Below are 19585 nucleotides of genomic sequence, written 5' to 3'. Positions count from 1 at the left end.
TCTGTTAATTGCACTTTATTCATTCAAGTATGTAACATATTAGAATACAATGATTATATTGTTTTTATTATGAAATAAAATGCTGCGTCGGAATGATTTCATGATGTAAACGTAAATTATGTAAAATTTAGCATGATAATCACTCTATGTTATATACATCTGTTCAACGGCCACCTGGTGTCCGCGGGAGGAGTGTACATGTTAATAATTAAACCGTTAATAGCATACGTGTGTATATGGTTGAAATAGGTTGATGATTAATCAGATTACTCTATTTATAATTAAATACAGCCAATACGACTGCATCCATTCGTTGTACATGTATCAGCAAAATTATAATGATAAATCTAATTAATAACTGACATATACATTTAACATACGAATGAATATTTTCAGTAAGTATTTAATTATTATGCATCTTTAAACACACGTTCATTATACTGTTTATTTCGATAAATCTTCAAACTTATTATGGAAATATTTGTCACTTTTCCCGCTATCACTTACATGTAACAAAATCGAACTCATTATCTTTCTTTCTTTTTTTTAACAAACATACCAACCTCTCATTTTTATTTTGAAATTTGATAAAAGTGTCTATGCATACTTTATAATTCAATTTATGTTTTCTTCCAATATTAGGGTGCAAGATGTAATTCTAGTTGTTACGAAATATTGTCCTTCAACTGTTATTTTTGTTTTAAATTATATACACACTCAAACGCTTTCTATTAGTCTTAAATAAATGACAATCAAACCATCCCAAAAATGAAACAAAATATTGATATGACTGATTCTGCGATAGGAATTGAAACTTTTGCTTTTTAAGCAAATTTGTTGGCATTGAAGCAAACCAATTATATCAAAAATTAGATTTGTGAGAATAAAAGTTTAACCGTGTTTCTGTTTGCTTGTTTTTATGTGTTTTTTTTTCTCGCCTTTATTCTTTCCATTTCGGACCTTTATGTCCCTGAAAATATAGGTGACTGTCAACGAAGGTGCTAAAATGATAACTACAATGTATATGTAATAGTGTAGATACAAGACGCACAATATATAACAAATAAAAAAACAAACATGAAAACACCCACTTATTTCGGTAAGACGTTTGGCAACTGAACCGAACATTTAAACCTTTTTAAGTAAGAAATTTGATTTTGACCATGATTGTCTGATTACAGCAAAATTTCAAAAAAAAGATGAAATCCATTTGATAAAAGTAAAGTCTGTAACAATAGTACTTGACGTATATTTATAACATAATGCGAAATAACTTTCTGAAATGTCCCATCTTCTGGATAATTATGAATGGAAATATCACATTTGTGACACTTCATGTTTTACAGCAATATTTACGTATTAAAACGAAGAGAAGTATAGACAATAAAACTATTACTTTAAAAAATGATAGGATATGCTGCTATTTACAGAAAGTATTTAATTCATTTTAGTTGAACTGTGTCAAACCCAAGATGGCCCATGTCCAAGATACATATTTTATAGTTTTACTTTCGCCTGTTTTGTGGTTGTTAAACCAGCATTATTGGTAGCAGTAACCTCTAACAAATATTCAAAGTCTCCAGATTTCCATCCACCGATAAGACCATTTTTGTTCTCTTCTGATATAAGTGGTTTGACCTGAAAATGCTTATGATAGCATCCGTTATACGGCGAGCAGTAACAGTTTATTCCTCGTGTATGCACAGTGTCTGTGATCTTGCACTCCTCTATTGTCTGGCGTAAATAAAAACGTTATGATCTTTATATTCTTAGTAAATACAATTAATTTGCAATCGTAAAATAAAAAAGAATAATCTAATATCTGTATAATATAAGTTTCGCAAACAAACAAATGGCTTCTTAACAGAAAAAAAAGAAAACTATAAACAACAATTGTGTTACAATAAATATTATCACATTAGACAATCCAAAGACAATGATGTGGATATTCAAAATGACTTTTTTTTTAGTTTCCAGAGGCTTATAGTTGTCAAACATATGCAACGGTGCATTAAGTGTTCCTTTTAAAAAGCTGGATACATTTAAAAGAAGCTGACTCATGTCAAAATACCTTTGTTTCCCCTATTGGTGGCTCATTAAACTCTCCAAAGGTGATTTCAGTATTGGTAATATTTTCAAATATTTTCCAGGAAAGTTTGTGTATTCCACTGTGGTAGTCAAATGCCTTCCAGTCAATTCTACCAAATTAAAACAAAAGTTATTTACAAAACTTAAGGTTTTCTAGAAGTAAGAAAGTACATTGATTTAAGTCTGTCTTTTTTTCTTGTTAATACTTTCGAGAAAATGTATCAAACAATGGCTGATTGATACTTTTCATTAGCACTGGACAAACTAGTAATTGTGTCATAGCTTACAGTAATTCATAAAGTCCAAAAATGCTATACGCTTTAGCATTGCCCCAGTATCCCTTTGAGAGCCATACATTTTGTATTATTGGTGGAGATAGATCTATCATAGCTGTTACGTTATCCTCGGCAAATTCTCCAACTGCATCTGTGCCACGAATGATATACGTTAGCTTCATTCCATCAACAAATTCCTCATCAGTATAAACCATCTTTTTTAGTTTGAAGACCTCTTCAGGCACTCGCTCGAATCCACTATAATTTGATTTACCATCAAACTCAACATTGCGTGCAATATCAAACCGAACAATTCCTGAAATAAATTTACTTAAAGATCTGAATAAGTTGTTGAAACAATACGAAACACAGAATTGAGTTTGAAAAAAGTTGTTATGTAATATAATAGATATCTGTGTCATTGATTATTATGATAGGACACCTTTGTTAGATACCAGCGATTAATTCTGGATCGTTGATGCTTTGACATTTGCTAATTATGATAAATAACCCAAGAAGATGATTTAATCATGTTAGATACATGGGAACATCAATTAAAGGTTAGAAACACATTACTTTGCTTTTTAATTTATATTTTACCGTTAACGTTATTTAGTCTGTCAACTGTTCTACTTGATCTTCCTTCTCGGTCATCGAGATCTTTAATAATGTCACCATTTTCTTGTACTCCATTAAGCCATCCACCGTTACTATGTCTAATATTTCGGAATCTATTTGGCCATTCAATTTCTATCTGTTCGCTATTTTTATTTATCCATCCGGATTCATCAGCTTGAACAATGCTGGCCTGTTTACCGTATAGATCAACAACAGACGCGTTGTCATAGAGAATAATTCTCCTCGCAACTTTATAATTCTTAGCACGGTCATGTACAATTATCTCTACTGAATACGGTCCAGGCTCTTCTAGGTGCAGTGTTGCAGAAGACTGAAGAAAACGACACAACTTTACAGAAATGTTGATTGGATTCTCACAGTATTTCGAATTTGTACTCAGACGCTCAAAATAAGCTTTTCTTTCTCCATTAGGTTTAGTACAAAACATACAATATTGAACGCAAAACATGATAAAATAGAGTGAAAGAAGAATCCCTAAAGAAAGCCCAACACGGTGAAATTGAAAATGTTGCAGGCTAGGTTTGATTGAGCCTGTTCAAGGACGGTACTATCAAGTGCAATGTACCGTCCCCCCCAGCACCGGCTTAAGCAGAATTCAACATTTAACATGAACCGGTAAAATTTAGAATTTTGAAATATCCGCAAATATGTTTATATGGCAGTTATCATGGTACCTTCAATGTGGCACATTAGTGCCATCCTATGAAAAGCGGCATATGGTCCCCAAGTAAAAAAATGCGTGTGCCTTAAACGGGAAAACAATGGGCACAACTAAATAAAATGGTATTTTGAAAGGGGATCTGAGGTTATGAAAATATAACGTCAAAAGACAAATTTAAAAAGCAGGCCTCATATCCTAAGGGTGATTTAACAGTATTCAAGTGAGAAATACTGGAACCACCAACAAGAAAGATCCGAATAGATAGAACTAAAATACCACAAGAACAATCATAATGTCGTGCTGAACGATCTTAAAGGATTGGAAATATAACATTCCTGATTGAATGTACGGAGCGACTTTTTACAGCCTCCACACGGCACAAACAACGCTGATGTGGCGAGTGAAATAAGAATCCCTAAAGAAAGCCCAACGCGGCAAAATTGAAAATGTTGCAGGCTGTGTTTGATTGAGCCTGTTCAAGGATGGTACTGTCAAGTGCAAACTACCGTCTACACCCCCTAGCACCGGCTTAAGCAGAATACAACATTTAACATGAACTGGTAAGACTTGATTTAGCAAAAATAAAAAGAAGCTATAATGCTGTCTTGAAGTTTCAAAAAATAAAATCGAATCGGACGATGTTATTCTGAAACAATCATTGTACAATACAAGGCTCATATTTTGTATTAATTTACACAAATGTGTAATTACCTTAAAATGTTTAATCAACATTATATAATTATCAAATTATGGATTATCATTGCTAACTTTAAAACATACCTGAGATGATGATAATCTCGTTGGCGTTAACATGTATTTATATCTGAGAAGATTATCGTCAAGTGAATTTTCTAAATAATATATATTGAATTCGTATTCGTCTATACCGGAATCCAAATCAGTCCACCCAGCCCAATATGCTGTGAATTTGGACTGAAAGAAACGGTCAAAAACATTTATCGTCAACCGATCTAGACTTTATATAAAGAACAAGGTGGAAAAATTCTAACCATGATTAGGAAATGACTCATTTAGAGCTGATTTGACTCCATAAATATTCATTTAAGAATTGGTATGCTACATTAACGCTATAGAGGTCTGGAAGAGGAAACCTTGGTGTCCGAAGTACCTTATTTCAAGCGTCAGTGGGTGCCTGAACAGAATTGATGACATTTCGTTAGCTAGCTACGTTAAAATTATCATTACTGTATCACACGTTATAAGTGAACAACTATGGTTTACATAGAGTATGATTAAATTTGTAGTATGATTACAACTGCAAAATACTTTAAAAATATTTAAACAAATTACTTGAAACTTAATCAAACAAACATGAAGGATATCATTTATATTTTATAAAAGTGTGATCATTTCTCATAGCAGCTATCGGTTATTACTTTGATTATTCTATTATTATTTTTTTTTGTAATTTCCGTTTATCGGGTAGAGTGACATGTACTGAATATGTATTCTTATATGTTAAGGCATAGTTAATTTGTCAAAATGATTCAGGTCAGAAAAAGATATCATGACGTTAGTAAAACTTATTTATAAAACTTACTTATAAAATTTATTATTGAAGATAGCTCCAAAAATATTTCACATTATAATTAAACTGCTATTTACCTCAGTTAAAAAGTCTTTTACTTGTAAAGGATCCTGCAGACAATTATCGTCTTGTTCAAAGCAATGTGTTGGTGGAAATGTATCGAAACGGAGTTCGAGTTCTTTGCTGGCCGTTATGCCATTGAGATAATATTGGTATTTCCTATACGGAAATGTAAAAGTACTTCTGTACTCATACTCAACTTTGCCGCCATTTTTAGCTGACACTTTGAACTTGATCCTTTAAATGAGAATTAACTTCATTGATATTTCAATTTCTATTCTTAATGTTTATGTAATTTCACATATGAACATAATAATTGTATCACTCAGGAGCACTTATAACTTAACAGCAGTCAACAATAAGGCAAAAAGGAAAATATTTCATGATCATTAGTTTTAATAAGGTTCAGCATTTACACCAGCGTTTAAATGGATCTGAATAAACGAGAATTGGCCAGGATTAGAAGACAATGCATAACTTAGAAAGATGTAACAAAGCATTAAGACAAAACAACAATATATACTTCAAAAGCACTTGTCTGACGGTAATGATAAATATAAAATAGGTATGAGAATTCATGACATAATTCTCCGAAGCTGTATATATACATGTTTTTAATATCAGTTTGAAAATATTCATAATCAAGATCAATTTAATATTCTTTTTCAAACTCACTTATCACCGTGTTCAAAGTTTCCATTGTACATAATCTTTCTCCAACTGCTTATGCTACTTATTACTTTATCTGTAATTGTTTTGTCGCAATTTTCATCAAAGTTCGAACAACCTCCATCTATTGTCCATTCACCGTAATCAGAACCTGTCCGTTATGTATGTTTTGAGTAACATTAATTTTGTCAAAAGTGACATAAATAGTCATTTATGATAAAATTATGAAGTTTAATAAAAAAAAAGAATAGAACAAACGAAACTTTTAAAAATCTTTATAGAGCATGATCTATCTTAAGATCCGAAGTATTTATCCCTTAACAATCTATACCATCAATGTAAAATACGTATGTGCACGGTAGCCCTGAAGTGATATCCGTGACACGAACGTTCAAATTGAAAATCTTTAGATAAGTGATAATAATCTGTAAGATAATAGAATAACACAGAATGTACCGACGTTAAAAGCTGCAAAACACTACTGCACCCTATGCTACGAAATATAATTAGTCTTTTACGAAATACATTTTGCTTTTTACGACTTAATATTACCTTTTTGAAAAATATTTTTCGCAAAAGGTCCTTTTAGTTTTTTCGAGTTCAAATAGTGATACGCATTTCACTTTATGTGCAAGAATAATCATATATTTACTGAAAAGTATTAATAAATATAGTGCACCATAGCATGTTTATTTATTGCGTTTAATTATTCTTTTATTAATAACATATCCATTGAATTGAATCGATTTCAAGGAAATTTGGATCATTTTGAATTAACAATATAGAAGCCTATTACCAAAATTTTATCTGTTACTGTCACTAAAGTATTTCTTGATCATTTTCAGGCATTCGATAATTCAGAGACGTTGTGATTAATGAGAATAAGAATAATTATTTATCAGAAATGTCCAGTGAAAATTAAAAGTAAAGTTTGCTGAATCAAAAACATCATTATTTAACCTACACATTATGCATACCAATACTGCAGCTATTTACCTCTTGATAAAGTTAAATGAATCTTAAGTTCTGCGATTCCAATATGATATCCAGTAATATAATTTGGTTTTTTCGAACTGTCAATCTCTGGTACGTAGTTTGAAGAAGCCTCAAAAGAAATAATTGACCACATGACGTCCTTTGTCCAAAATATTGTTGTATTAAGCGCCTTGTCGACTATCTTTATGCTGTTTAAGGGGCCATGAAGCTTAAAGTACAACTGTTTTATCGTTGGTTTTTTCTCAGATGTCGCTGAAATTAAAAAGATATGGTAGGATTTTTCATTCTAAAATAAAACCAAATATCTTTAATGTCTTAAGGGAATTTTTATGATTTCACGAACATTTACATAAAGTTTTCCAGTTTCAAAAGAATAAAATGCATTTGTTTAAACAAATGCTTTGAAATCCATCTACTAAAACATATGAATTTTTTTAAAGCCCCTTTTTGCTTATATTATCTGCCTGAAAAACCAATTTTGTGTTGTTTCTAACTAAGTATAACAGTAATTTTATCTTATCACTGTTAAGCTTCCTGATAGCTACTGTATTTATAATGCGCCGGTGTCCTGGACAATCGGGGAAAGAATCGTTTGCTTTACTAATCTAAATCTGGCAAGGATTTTCCTTATTGTTTTTGTATTTTTTCGTTGGCAAATTTAATTTTCAGCCTTAATTCTTGAGATTTTACAATCAATCGAAACAATTTATTCAAATATAATATATTTAACCTTTAGTAAAGCTGAATGTCGCTTTAATCTGCGTAAGTTTGAAAATAAAGAACATGAACGTTTCGCTCAATATTTAGATACCCAGGTAGAAGAAAGAAAAATTTACTTTTGATATAAAGAGCGTATACATACCGGTCGAACAATCACTGTACTTCGACGAAAACCCTCTGGCACACTGACAGTCATTTTCCAGTATCATGTTGCCTGTACAAGAACCGGGAAAGCACCTTGCACCAGGCTTCCAAGAACAAGTCCCTAAACAAATAATTCTAATATCAAAATATATAAAAGACTGACCGAATGAGCAAATATGCATATGTAAAAATTAATACGGAAAGTGTTTTGACAGTTTAATTTTAGAAATTCGTAATTCTATTTAGTATTATCGACTGAAAATTAGGTTCTGAGTCTTTTTTAAATCCTTTCAAATGAATATAGTACATTACTTTATTAAAGTTATACAATGTATTTTTTATAAACATATCAGTTGGCTTAGTCCAATAAAGAATGTAGATGTCAGATGTCACATTTGATTTTGTTCTACAAGTATAAACATTCTCTTTGTTAATTATTACAAACAAAAAAAAATTAAGTTTTGTGGTGAAGAGACATCATCTTTTTCAATGGAACTTCATCATTTCAAGTAAATTTGTTATTAAGTAGTGAAATATGTAGCGTATATTCAATATTAAATTATGTCTAAAAGAATGTAAGATAGGCAAAGGTTTGATATAACATTGAGGAAATTCCGCATGACTGGTTCCGTTTAAACAAGTTAAGCAAGACAAACCGATCCATTAATCAAATATGTAGATTCTTTGTCTTACACAATCAGTGACAATCGGTTCCAATAAATGACAAAGTGTGTGTGTGTCATGAAACATAAAATTGTGAAAAGAACAAGAAGAGATCTTTCTTTAGTTCTTGTTTAGTAACAATCAGAGTGTTTCTATCAATGGGTAGAAGGTACATAATGTAAGAGTCAAGTCGATAGAAAATGTCTACAGTTTTTCTCTTTTACCAATTCAAACGAACTGGCACAGTACCTCGGAAATAGAAATTGACTTGACTTTTTACTCTTTTTAATTTGGTGTTTCTTCAATTATGCCAAGGTAGACAAATCTTTAAATGTTACATAATGAGCTAATTAACACGGTGTTACACCACCCTTTCGTCATCACGTAGGAATAAATGCTCAATACACATACACATCACTTTTTACTAGCACCGCTATTTTAGTTCTGTTTGCATAATCAAATGGGTAGTGAAAATTGAATGTGCTATCTAATTAAGGAACCTGTGTAGGTATAAATAACTGCATGGTTTACTAGTCATCTTACTATCATTTTTGTATTATCATTATATGTATGTTGGAGTTGAAGTGGCGTCGGCATGGTCAACGAACAATACTGGTGTTAGAAACTTCTAGCACAAGTGCGAGAAAGGTTATTCGATGTCAGTGATCGTAACCACATGGCAAATAAAGTAGGAAAGTTAATATATACATTTTAGGTTGTTACCCATGCTTACAAATATGTGAATACGAAAGTCTACTAAGAGAAATAGAAATCGTCAGTAATAAATATAAAAAAATTCAAAATGTAAGTGGACATAGATTGTCAACTTATTGATTATCCAACATTTAACGATGCAGTACGCGAATACATGTAAACGGGTACAAGACCGAAAGACCATTATAGGCAAGGAAAGTTATATTAAAGAAACTCAAAATGTGTCGGCATCATATACTCTTCGTAAGTTTGTTTCACTGTACATCCAAATTTATTATTCACGGAACGAGTAAATAGCTCGGACATGTGTCAGTTATCAAACAGATATCATTGTTGTAAATATCTTTTATCCGAAAGGTACAGATAAAAAGTCATACATACTATCATATTCAAGATATATTGTATCATTCAACGTCCAATAAAGAAATATATTGGAAGGTCTTCCGATACTAACTGGAATATTCTCTGAAACTTTTGTAATAAAACAACAAAATATCAATGTAAATAAATGTATATCAACTTACTTTGACATTTTTTGTTATCTGGTAGCCCAGAATAAACGTTATAGCCTGGCTTTAACCTAATATATTCCTCTTCACAATACTCACACCAATAATTACTCCATGATGTACATACGGGTAGATTGCATTTTGTAGGCTTATAACACGCTAGAAAGAACAAAATTAATACTAATAATCAATACAATTAAAACAATGCAAGTGAATTTTAACTAGGACTTTTACATTTCTCGATATCGTTCATTGATTATATACATAACTGGGAAACAAATTTAAAAGAATTAAACATACTTATAATTATATTTTAAAAAGACTACCTTTGCAATATCCATCGTATGTGGTAACAGGGTAATATCCTTTATTGCAGTTTCTGCACCGAAATGGTGCATAGCATTCCCCGCCACTGTTTCTCACCACATTACCATTTTTGTATTTAACATAGCCCTCGAAGTTTTTATTACAAGTATTTGCACCATATCCATATCGGCATTTTGCTTAAGAAAGATATGAAAATGACTTATTTATCAGATGACATTTAGCTAAAAACTGGAAATTCCTTAAACAATGCATGTCTTAATAAAAGTTATTTATGTACACTCATTTAGTTTTATTTTTGGTACAAAAAATCGAAATGATTCATATGGCTCCGGACATGCTTCTCCCCGCACCCACCACTCCCCGGAAACAAAACAACATTTAACATGTCGTCATTATAGAGAATAATAGAGCACAAATGATATTGTAATTGAGTTATATGAAAATATGTAAGAAATATAAATGTTGATTATATGTGGTCATAGATATGATCTTGTAGCATATTTACGGTTTGAGCATAAGGCCCCGTTGTAATGAGAACAACATATTCTTTCACTGTGATACCTGAAATGGTAAATAAGACAAGTTTAATGTAAGTGTGATAAACTATAGAAGGTTTTTCTAAATAATTTTGTTGTTTAATTTAAATAAGTATTCTAACACGCTTCGCATTATTCGCATGTCCAACAGATTGAGTAATGAATTTGATATATGCAAAGCAAAAAAAAAAAAAAACGAATGCTTACACGTCATATAACGTCATGTTTTCCGTCAATAAACCAAATGACCACAGGAAAATTACCTCTACGCTCCATGTAGTTTAACACAAAATTGATATATATTTTCTTATTATAAAAGAATTCATTACAATATGTAAAAAATAAAACCTGGATGGATTAGCTAATACACACACAAGAAGTTTTTAAAAACATTTACCAATCAAATTCTTTCTTCTTATGTTTTTTATGCCCCAGAAGACCGCATATAGTAATCATACTGTCGGTCCGTCGGTCCGTCCGGAAATCTTGTCCTTGTGCTTTGACATCAATTAAGCCGCTGTGGAAAATTCAGCGAAATTCATAGGAGTGATCAGTACCATCACAAGATGGTTCCACTCCGCTTCACAAAATCGCTACCAGAGCTATAAATAGAAACATATTGTCCGCGCTTCATCTCCAAAACCGCTGGGGGATATCAGTAAAACCTCATAGCAGTGATCAGTACATGTACCATCCCTAGTTGTGCACATCACCGGCTTGTTCCGCTGCGTTGCACAAAATAGCCGCCATAGCTATAAATAGAAAAATATCGTCCTGCTTTCACAGGTCAAACTGCTAGAGGGGTTTCAATGAAACTTCACAAGGGGGATCAATACCAGCCCTAGTTGTGCAAAGCGCCCACACGTTCCGCTTGGCCGCACAAAATGGCGACCAGAGCATTAAATAGAAAAATCTTGTCCGGCTTTCACAGGTCAAATTGCTGGTTTCAATAAAACTTCACAGCAGGGATCAGTACTATCCCTTGTTGTGCATATCGACGGCACGTTTCGCTCTGCTGCACAAAATAGCCACCGGAGATACAAATAGAAAAATCTTGTCCGGCTTTAACAGGTTAAACTTCTGGCCGGATTTCAATGAAACTTCACAGAAGTGATCCGTACCACGCCTATAGTTATGCATATTGTCGAGACGTTTGTTCCTCTGCACAAAATGGCTAGCTACCAGAGCTATAAATAGTAAACTCTTGTCCGGCTTTCACTGGCTGAACTGTATTTGGGTTTTAACTAAAACAACACAAGGAGTGATCAGTGCCATCCCTGCATGTGCATATAGCCGGCATATTCCGCTTCACAGCACAAGCTGGCCGCCAAAGCTATAAATAGAAAAATCTTGTCCTGATTTAACAGGCATTACAGCATGTGGGATTTCAATGAAACTTGAATAGAAAATTCTTGTCCGGCTTTCACAGTTCAAACTGCTGGTCGGATCTCAATGGAGTACCATTTCTACGTGCATATCGCCGGCACGTTTCGCTCAGTTGCACAGAAATGGCCATTAAATATATACACAGAAAAATCTTGTCTGCCTGTCACAGGTTTAAAGTGCTGGTAGGATTTCATTGACACTTCACAGAAGCCTAAGTTGTGCATAATGCCAGAAAGTTCCACTCCGCTGCATACATGACCACCAGAGCTATAAATAGAATCTTGTCCGGCTTTCACAGGTTTAAAGTGCTGATTGGTTTTTAGTGAAACTTCATAGGAGTGATCAGTATGGAATTTCACTAAAACTTTAAGAATGATATTTATCAAAGGCGGTCGGGCAGGTAATTTTATGTCAAAGCTATCTTTCGTGTTTTTTTCTTGTTTTGTTTTTATCGAGTAAAAGTATCATTGCAAATAAGACTTTTAGAGCTTTGTTCTCTTTAAATGAAAAATTTGAAAAATAAATATTATTTTGCAGATATTAGATAAATTGATATTGATTGATGCCATGACATTTCCTACATTGAAATTAAAACAACGTATAGTTCTTGCTATTGCGAGGGTAAATTTGAAATTTTTGATATTGTTGTAAGGTATAATGAAGAAAATGTTTCTACAACAGTGAATATAAAATTAGGAAGATTTCGATTAATGATCCTGTATGATGTAATTAAGGTTAAATATATGTTTATAATTATTCTTCTAAAAGAATTTCCAAACATCCAAAAATATGTTAAATACATACAGCAAACATTTATATACATTATAATTAAACGATGACAAAATGCATTCATTTTAAAAAAAAACAACAGGTTTTAACATTTAACGAAAATAAATTTATAAATACCACCCTTTATTTACATGAAATGTTAAAGTCGGTTTACAATATCTATACAAATAATGACAATATTGATAAATCTACAATTGAGCATCATTTTATGATATTAAACGATAACAAAATTTGCGTTAAAGGGTCATTAATTGTTTACAAACAGATAAGATCAAATATTTATTTGTACAGGAATTACGACAACCATATATACCGGTATCTTATTTATAGTTTGAAAAATGACAATCATGTTTTATTAAACAAGTGATCAAGTGCTGTTAGAGATTTGTTGAATATTGAATTAGATTTCACTTATTTATGGAACAATGGACATGCTACATATGACGCATATGAAGTAATTGCTTGCACAAACAAAATAATAATATTCACAACAATGGAAAATAAATCAAATATTTATTGTGCCCCCCTTCAAAGAGAGGGTATATTGCTTTGCATTTGTTTGTCGGTCCGTAGACCAAATGGTTTATGATGCCTAGGAACATCAAACTTTATATTGACCTAGAAGATAAAACAGTTTCCGATCAATAACTTGACAACCAATGGGTCATTGCCCCTCAAACTGCTCAGGTGCATTGGTCTTGACCACTTAATAAACTCTATTGATTTTGGGGTCAAGTAGTCAAAGGCCAAGGTCAATTTGACCTTGTTGGTAAAAACGGTTTCCAATCAATAACTTGACAACCCATCAGTTGTTGACCCTCAAACTTCGTAGTTGGGTTGGTTTTTGCAAGTAAATGACTCCTATGGATTTGGGGTAAAGTCAAAAGACGAGATCATATTGACACTGTAGGTAAAAACGGTTTTCGATCAATAACTTGACAACCCATGGCACTTTAGCCCTCAAAATGCACAGGTGCATTTACCTTAGTCAGTAAATGACACCTATTGTTTTAAGATCATTGGAACAAAAGTCAAGGTAATATTGACCTTGTAGGTAAAGACAGTTTCCAATCAATAACTTGACAACCAATGGGCACTTTGCCCTAAAACTGCAAAGGTGCATCGGTATTAGCCAGTAGATGACAGACCCTATTGATTTTTGGGTCAAGGGGTCAAAGTTCACATTGCACGTGTAGGTAAAAACAGTTTCCGATCAATAACATGACAATCCATGGGCTGTTTGCTCTCAAACTCGTAGGTGAATTGGTCTTGGCAAGTTAATGACATTGTATGTCAAAATAGCTTCCTATCAATAATAACTGAACAACCGAACAACCCATGGACACTGGACCTTCAAACTTCAGAATATGACCTCAATGGATTTTTGGGGTTAATGGGTCTGAGGTCAAGATCACATTGACATTATAATTAAAAACGCTTTCTGATCAACATCTCAGCAACTCATGGAGCCTTACCTAATATGCTTTTGGTATACACATTTCAAGTATAATGTAATATAACAAATTGGCTGTCATTAAGGAGGCCTATATGATTTATAAAATTTATGCATAGATCATTTGGTTAGATTTGTTTTAACTTTGTCATAAAATTGCTGTACTCAACCTTTACGGTCACAATTACCTAGTGACTAATCATGACCAGTAGATAACCCATATTGATTATTCGGTTACTAGGTCAAAGTCAGTCACAATAACCTGACCACATGTCTTATTTGCTTACATGCTTAACAAACATACCTTTTCTATGTTAAAAAATACTGTGTGTTTTAAAATGAACATGTTGCAGACAAAAATTGGTTCTATGTTAATTATTTAAATTATCATTATACTTTATGATAATTTAGAATTAACGCAAAATTATTGATGTGTGAGGGAAGGCACAGACATATTTCAAGATCGAAAATAATTACGTTACAGCATGAATATAGTTGAAAATGTATATCATATATCATCATATACCTATGAATGAAATATTGAGAAATAGTGATGAAATAAAAGGTGTATTTTCATTTTCCTTATATTCACTGTAAAAAATATTTTTCACTGCAGTAAAACATATTTTCTGTATTTTTACCGGTGCCTTAACAGACTACTGTCTTCTAATTTCAGCCAATACACGCACTTTTGTGATGTCAAAATCATATCTCTACCGCTACTCATGATATATTACTTTTATTCCACTCAATAAAAATAAATTCGGTAATTATAAAAGAAAACTTGAATAATAATCCTTTATCTATTAGTAAGTTTTTTGAAAGAGATAACAGATACAGTTGCCTGCTTAATAAGTACTTGACCCAGTATCCAGAGGTTTGGAAATGTTATGACATCTAGCAACCGATTTTATATAAAAATTGGCAAAATATTTAATATCTATCTACATATAAACGGTAATGAAATAATTATTTCATGATAAAAAAAGTGAATGACAATATCAGTGAACGATTAACTGTGCATAAAGCAAGCTATCAATTCATTTATAATAAAAGTTACTTTGTTCTACAGGTACGTGACCACCAACCAGTACAAACTTCTTTCGACCTCTGAACGTATCTATAACACGAACCAGCTTCTGATCTGAAATGTAATAAATGATAGAACCTAAGCTAGTCGCTTTTTTGCCGGGCTAAATATTTTCAAATCTCATATGGCTGATTGATTAAATAACATGTGTATTTAACCAATTTTGTATTATCTGAAATATCAGTTTAATTTGATTCACCATGCAAATTGACTGATAAACAGTGTCGTTCCCACAGTCACAGTTAATCTCATTATCAGCAAAAAGTTGAGGCCACCGATTATTGCTGCGAGACCGTTAGAGGCGACTAAGTGGTTTAGAATATCTGAAGTATTTGCATCTTTAAGCTCCAGTAAGAGAGTTTGTAACACCTAAGATTAGCCAAAAACAACTTTCCCATTTCGGCGCTATATGACATAAGTTGTGGAGGGTGCAAAGTAAAATCAAACCATAAAGATGAATATACTTAATATGTGCAAATATCTAAACTAAACATACTTTAAGTTTTATACACATGAAATCACACTCTCGTCTCCACAGCATGTGTGCTTCGTTGAGTGAGATAGAGTATCGGCAGGGGATTCCAAGCATTGGTTCAAACTTAGTTTTCGTTCTCTATCGCTTATAATGAAACAAGGGTTAAGTATGTAAACCAGCTGCCGATGCCCCGACTTTAACCGAGGGAAATGACCCTATAGTCAATGGAGGTAACTAACTTGAGCCCTTAGTACGCAGTAATGGTTTGAATGAAAAACTATTTTCTTGGCAACGAAAGGGGTTTATCAGGGGCTCTCATTTCAATAATGGGATCTCATTTCGATAATGGACCGAATATAGTCCAGTTGACCGTTATGTATGATGGGATTTATTGCATACACCTTATTACGCTCTTCTATGAGCTTTTATGAAATAATAGAATGTTGTAGTACTTGGTTTGATGTCAGAGCATTACTTATTATTATATCAATGCTTTTAAGGTATCTGCAACAAACATTTCGTTAATTGAGTCATACGAAGATCTTTTTAGACAACTGCATTATCTTTATATTGTAGCTACGAGCATTACTTGATTATTACAATTTTTGCTTCAGAAAGAAACAATACGAAATAAGATGAAAAAACGAAATTTGAACTCATTTTTCATTTCTAAAAATGTCAAATGATAAAATAATACTACCGTTAAAGAATAAAATGTATCTTAATACAAATTTACTTTGTGACTTCTTATTAATTTGTTACATTTTCTCTGCGAAACAATCACTGGACTGTCTTTAATAAGCGAAATCTTAAGTCTGCTACTACACGTGTTAACCTTTTTGCTCGAGTCATACAAAATAACTCTTTAACAACAAAGCATACAAGCAAGACTCAAAGAGTCAAAGCTAAGACATGTTTGAAATGTTGGTATTACAATTATAAAATAAGTAATTCAACAGATTGTTAAAACTCGACAAAGTATAAATACAATTTTTGTTTTATTAGAGCCTAACAATGACAAGATATTTTCATTTGTTTATTCATGTATATAACTATGTGAATGTAGATTTACAACATGAATAAATTTCCTTATTTTTATTATTATTACCATGTCATATATCGTTTTAAGTGCTTTGTTATGATAAAATAAATGCGTGTAAAAACCCTAAATTTTTGGACAGATTATTGGCGATTTATCTATTCTAAAATAGCCTTTGCAGTAATCATGCATTTTATATACATGTAGTTGTGACAAATAACTAATATTTTCATAGAATTTAAAGGACTGATCTGATATTTTCCCAAAAAAAATATAATTAAGAATTGATCTGTAAGTAATTGATTAAAGACACATTAACCCTTAGAAAATGAGGTTGTTTTTCCCCAATCTGAGTACATTCTTGTACCTGGGCTATTATACATAAAAACCTCGGAATTAATACGGATTAAAAGTAGTTCTACCACTTAGTTTTATATGTTAACAGAAACAGAGGGTTCAATCTTTGACAATGTATAACGAATGCATACATTTCACATCCAAAATACAATAAATTATTTTTTTCGGTGCATTTATGATTGCAAATATGTCCGACAATCACATATATATAATAATCAATTTAAAAATAATGTCCCCTGATGTTAAATTATAATAACCAATCCGAAATCCGGATTAATATCAACAGATATACATTTTCAACTTTAGGTTTCTACAACAACAACAACAGCAATAATAATAATAATAATAATAATAATAATAATAATAATAACAATAACAATAATAATAATGATAATAATAATAATAACCGTTCTTCAGACTGCGTTGTATATTAAATGCAATGTATATTTCTTTTCTTTGTAATAAAGTACAAAATGATTCAATTTCTAACTTTTGAACATAATTTAAAGTGTCATATCAGAATTAAAATGTTATATTCAGTTTGTCAAATACTTGCGTGCTGTACCCTCATTTATTTTGCTCTACTTTTTTTATTTAAAGATAACATTCAAAACGAGGGTGACCAATGAATGAAATTGTATATTGTAAACTTGTTTACTTGTTTTTTGTTTTTGGTTCTTGTGCCGGCTCACGTTCACGGTAAACAAATATATAACTAAAAAGCGGACCAGTTTGATACTGGTTTTATTTTAGATGTAAGAATAGCAAATTAGTCGTTTTTCAGTCAAGATAAAAGTTGTTTTTAACTGTTTAATATATGATGCTATGAGGAAAAAAGTTGTTCAAGAAAATTGATTTTAAGGCAACACTCATTTTAAACGAGTAAAGTAAAATTGAGCTAAACGAGAATAGACTGGGTATGTTATCACATAAAAAAAAAAACATAAAAAAATAAATAAATGAACGCAATATGGAATGACACGGATAAAAAATTCTGTTTTATTTTTTATCGCATGTAATCAGAATAAGACCTTAAGACATGTCAAAAGAAACAGTGCGCTATTTCAAATTATCATAGCACATGAGGACAGTGATTAACGCGAAAATAAAAATAATTCAGTGTTACATTTTGTATTCCAGTCACATAATATAAATATATCTGTCGAAGTATTATGACGCAACAATATCTAAAACTGTATAATTTAAGGAAAATCATTTATGGCAATATAATAATAATAATAATAATAATAATAATAATAATAATGATGATGATGATGATGATAATAATGAAATTAATATAGCATGCGACAGGACTGCAAGACAAAACAATGTTAATTTTCAAAAAACTATCTCGGCGCGTCGTTAATGTGTTATTGAACACAATCATGTGTTCTATATTTGATAGATTTAACATACTAACTTTATTTGACATTATCTATATTCTGTCTGTTAAAATTGTAAAAAAATGAAAGTATATTTAAAAAAATATATAAACAAATCATACATTTTTCATTCTCAGTAAAACAATATTTTTTGACGTTTCACTTACAAAGAAATGAATAAATATTCAAAAATAAAATAAAGACCGTTGAAGAAATACGAATTATTTGGTTACTGTTTTAATAGTGCAATGGTTTCCAAGAACAGAAACACAGCAAAGGTATATTTAGATAAAACCAACAACATAAATGGCCCTTGTATGATAATAAAAATTGCTTACCTTAGATTAAGAAAGCTTAGAATGATAAACAGTTGTAATGGTATGCCTTTCATTATGAGTATGTTACTTTTTGATTTAAGTTTTAAAACAGTAAAGGCTTAATTGTTTTTGAATGAGAATCTGCACACTGTGTACACTTAGTTGTCCATAGCTGTACTGCGGTTTGCAGATCTAGGTTTTAACTTACGAAGTAAACAATTGTCATTCAACTGAGGTAAAACTAACAAACGAAGATCACGTCCTTGAACTAACTTCTTTACAATACACGTAATGTAATGTCAACTGAAACAAACTTAAAAATCTGACATATTTTCCTGGTTTTCATATATCTTTCTTTCTTCCTAAACGCTTTCATAACTTGCTGTTTTTGAAGATCATTTGTTTGTTGTTGATTTGTATTACGTTTTTGACAATTGTACTTTGATGAACGTCAATTATATCTTAAACAAAAGTACAAATATAGTTTGGCTGCATTTCGTTAATGCGGATACAACTGAAAGACATCATGTTGACTTAATTGTGGCTAAAGGCATTGAAAGACTCTTAGTTTCCGACTATATCTTAACTATGTAACAATATTATGTTACAATGAATTGGACTAATAATATCTGTCATATTTTGCGGTTCGGATCGGAATATCCGTCCCGAGGTGATCCGCCCATTGGGCGGTAACGAGGCTTGCCGAGTTACCGCCCATGGGCGGGTGACCGAGGGACGGATATTCCG

At 31.7% G+C, this 19585-nt stretch overlaps 1 protein-coding gene across 1 annotated transcript; it reads right to left on the bottom strand.

Annotated features, from left to right (window-relative positions):
- On the bottom strand, positions 1 to 19452 carry LOC132722840 (uncharacterized). Its single transcript, XM_060707423.1, has 14 exons — positions 18860 to 19452; positions 15239 to 15322; positions 10520 to 10575; positions 10014 to 10190; positions 9703 to 9846; positions 7800 to 7922; positions 6938 to 7189; positions 5948 to 6092; positions 5290 to 5509; positions 4444 to 4596; positions 2964 to 3312; positions 2376 to 2679; positions 2072 to 2198; positions 1 to 1734 (listed from the first exon to the last, which is right to left on the bottom strand). Exons 1-14 carry the CDS (start codon positions 18910 to 18912, stop codon positions 1498 to 1500), a joined length of 2424 nt encoding a protein of 807 aa, XP_060563406.1. The 5' UTR covers positions 18913 to 19452; the 3' UTR covers positions 1 to 1497.
- Positions 19453 to 19585: the final 133 nt, after the last annotated feature.

The sequence above is a fragment of the Ruditapes philippinarum genome, unplaced genomic scaffold (assembly GCF_026571515.1).
Source record: "Ruditapes philippinarum isolate M1 unplaced genomic scaffold, ASM2657151v2 ctg716_1_1_1_1, whole genome shotgun sequence".
In the NCBI taxonomy this organism is placed as follows: domain Eukaryota; kingdom Metazoa; phylum Mollusca; class Bivalvia; order Venerida; family Veneridae; genus Ruditapes; species Ruditapes philippinarum.
Note: the sequence above shows the minus strand (reverse complement) of the source record. Positions and strands in the feature narration are given on the sequence as shown.

Bases quoted from the DNA above. Each gene is read 5' to 3' on its own strand.
- LOC132722840 (XM_060707423.1), bottom strand. From the start codon at position 18,912: ATGAAAGGCATACCATTACAACTGTTTATCATTCTAAGCTTTCTTAAT. The intron at 15,323-18,859 runs GTAAGCAATTTT...ATTACATTTCAG, and splicing joins CTAAGCTTTCTTAATCTAAG to ATCAGAAGCTGGTTCGTGTT. The intron at 2,199-2,375 runs GTAAGCTATGAC...TTAATTTGGTAG, and splicing joins TTTGGACTTTATGAATTACT to AATTGACTGGAAGGCATTTG.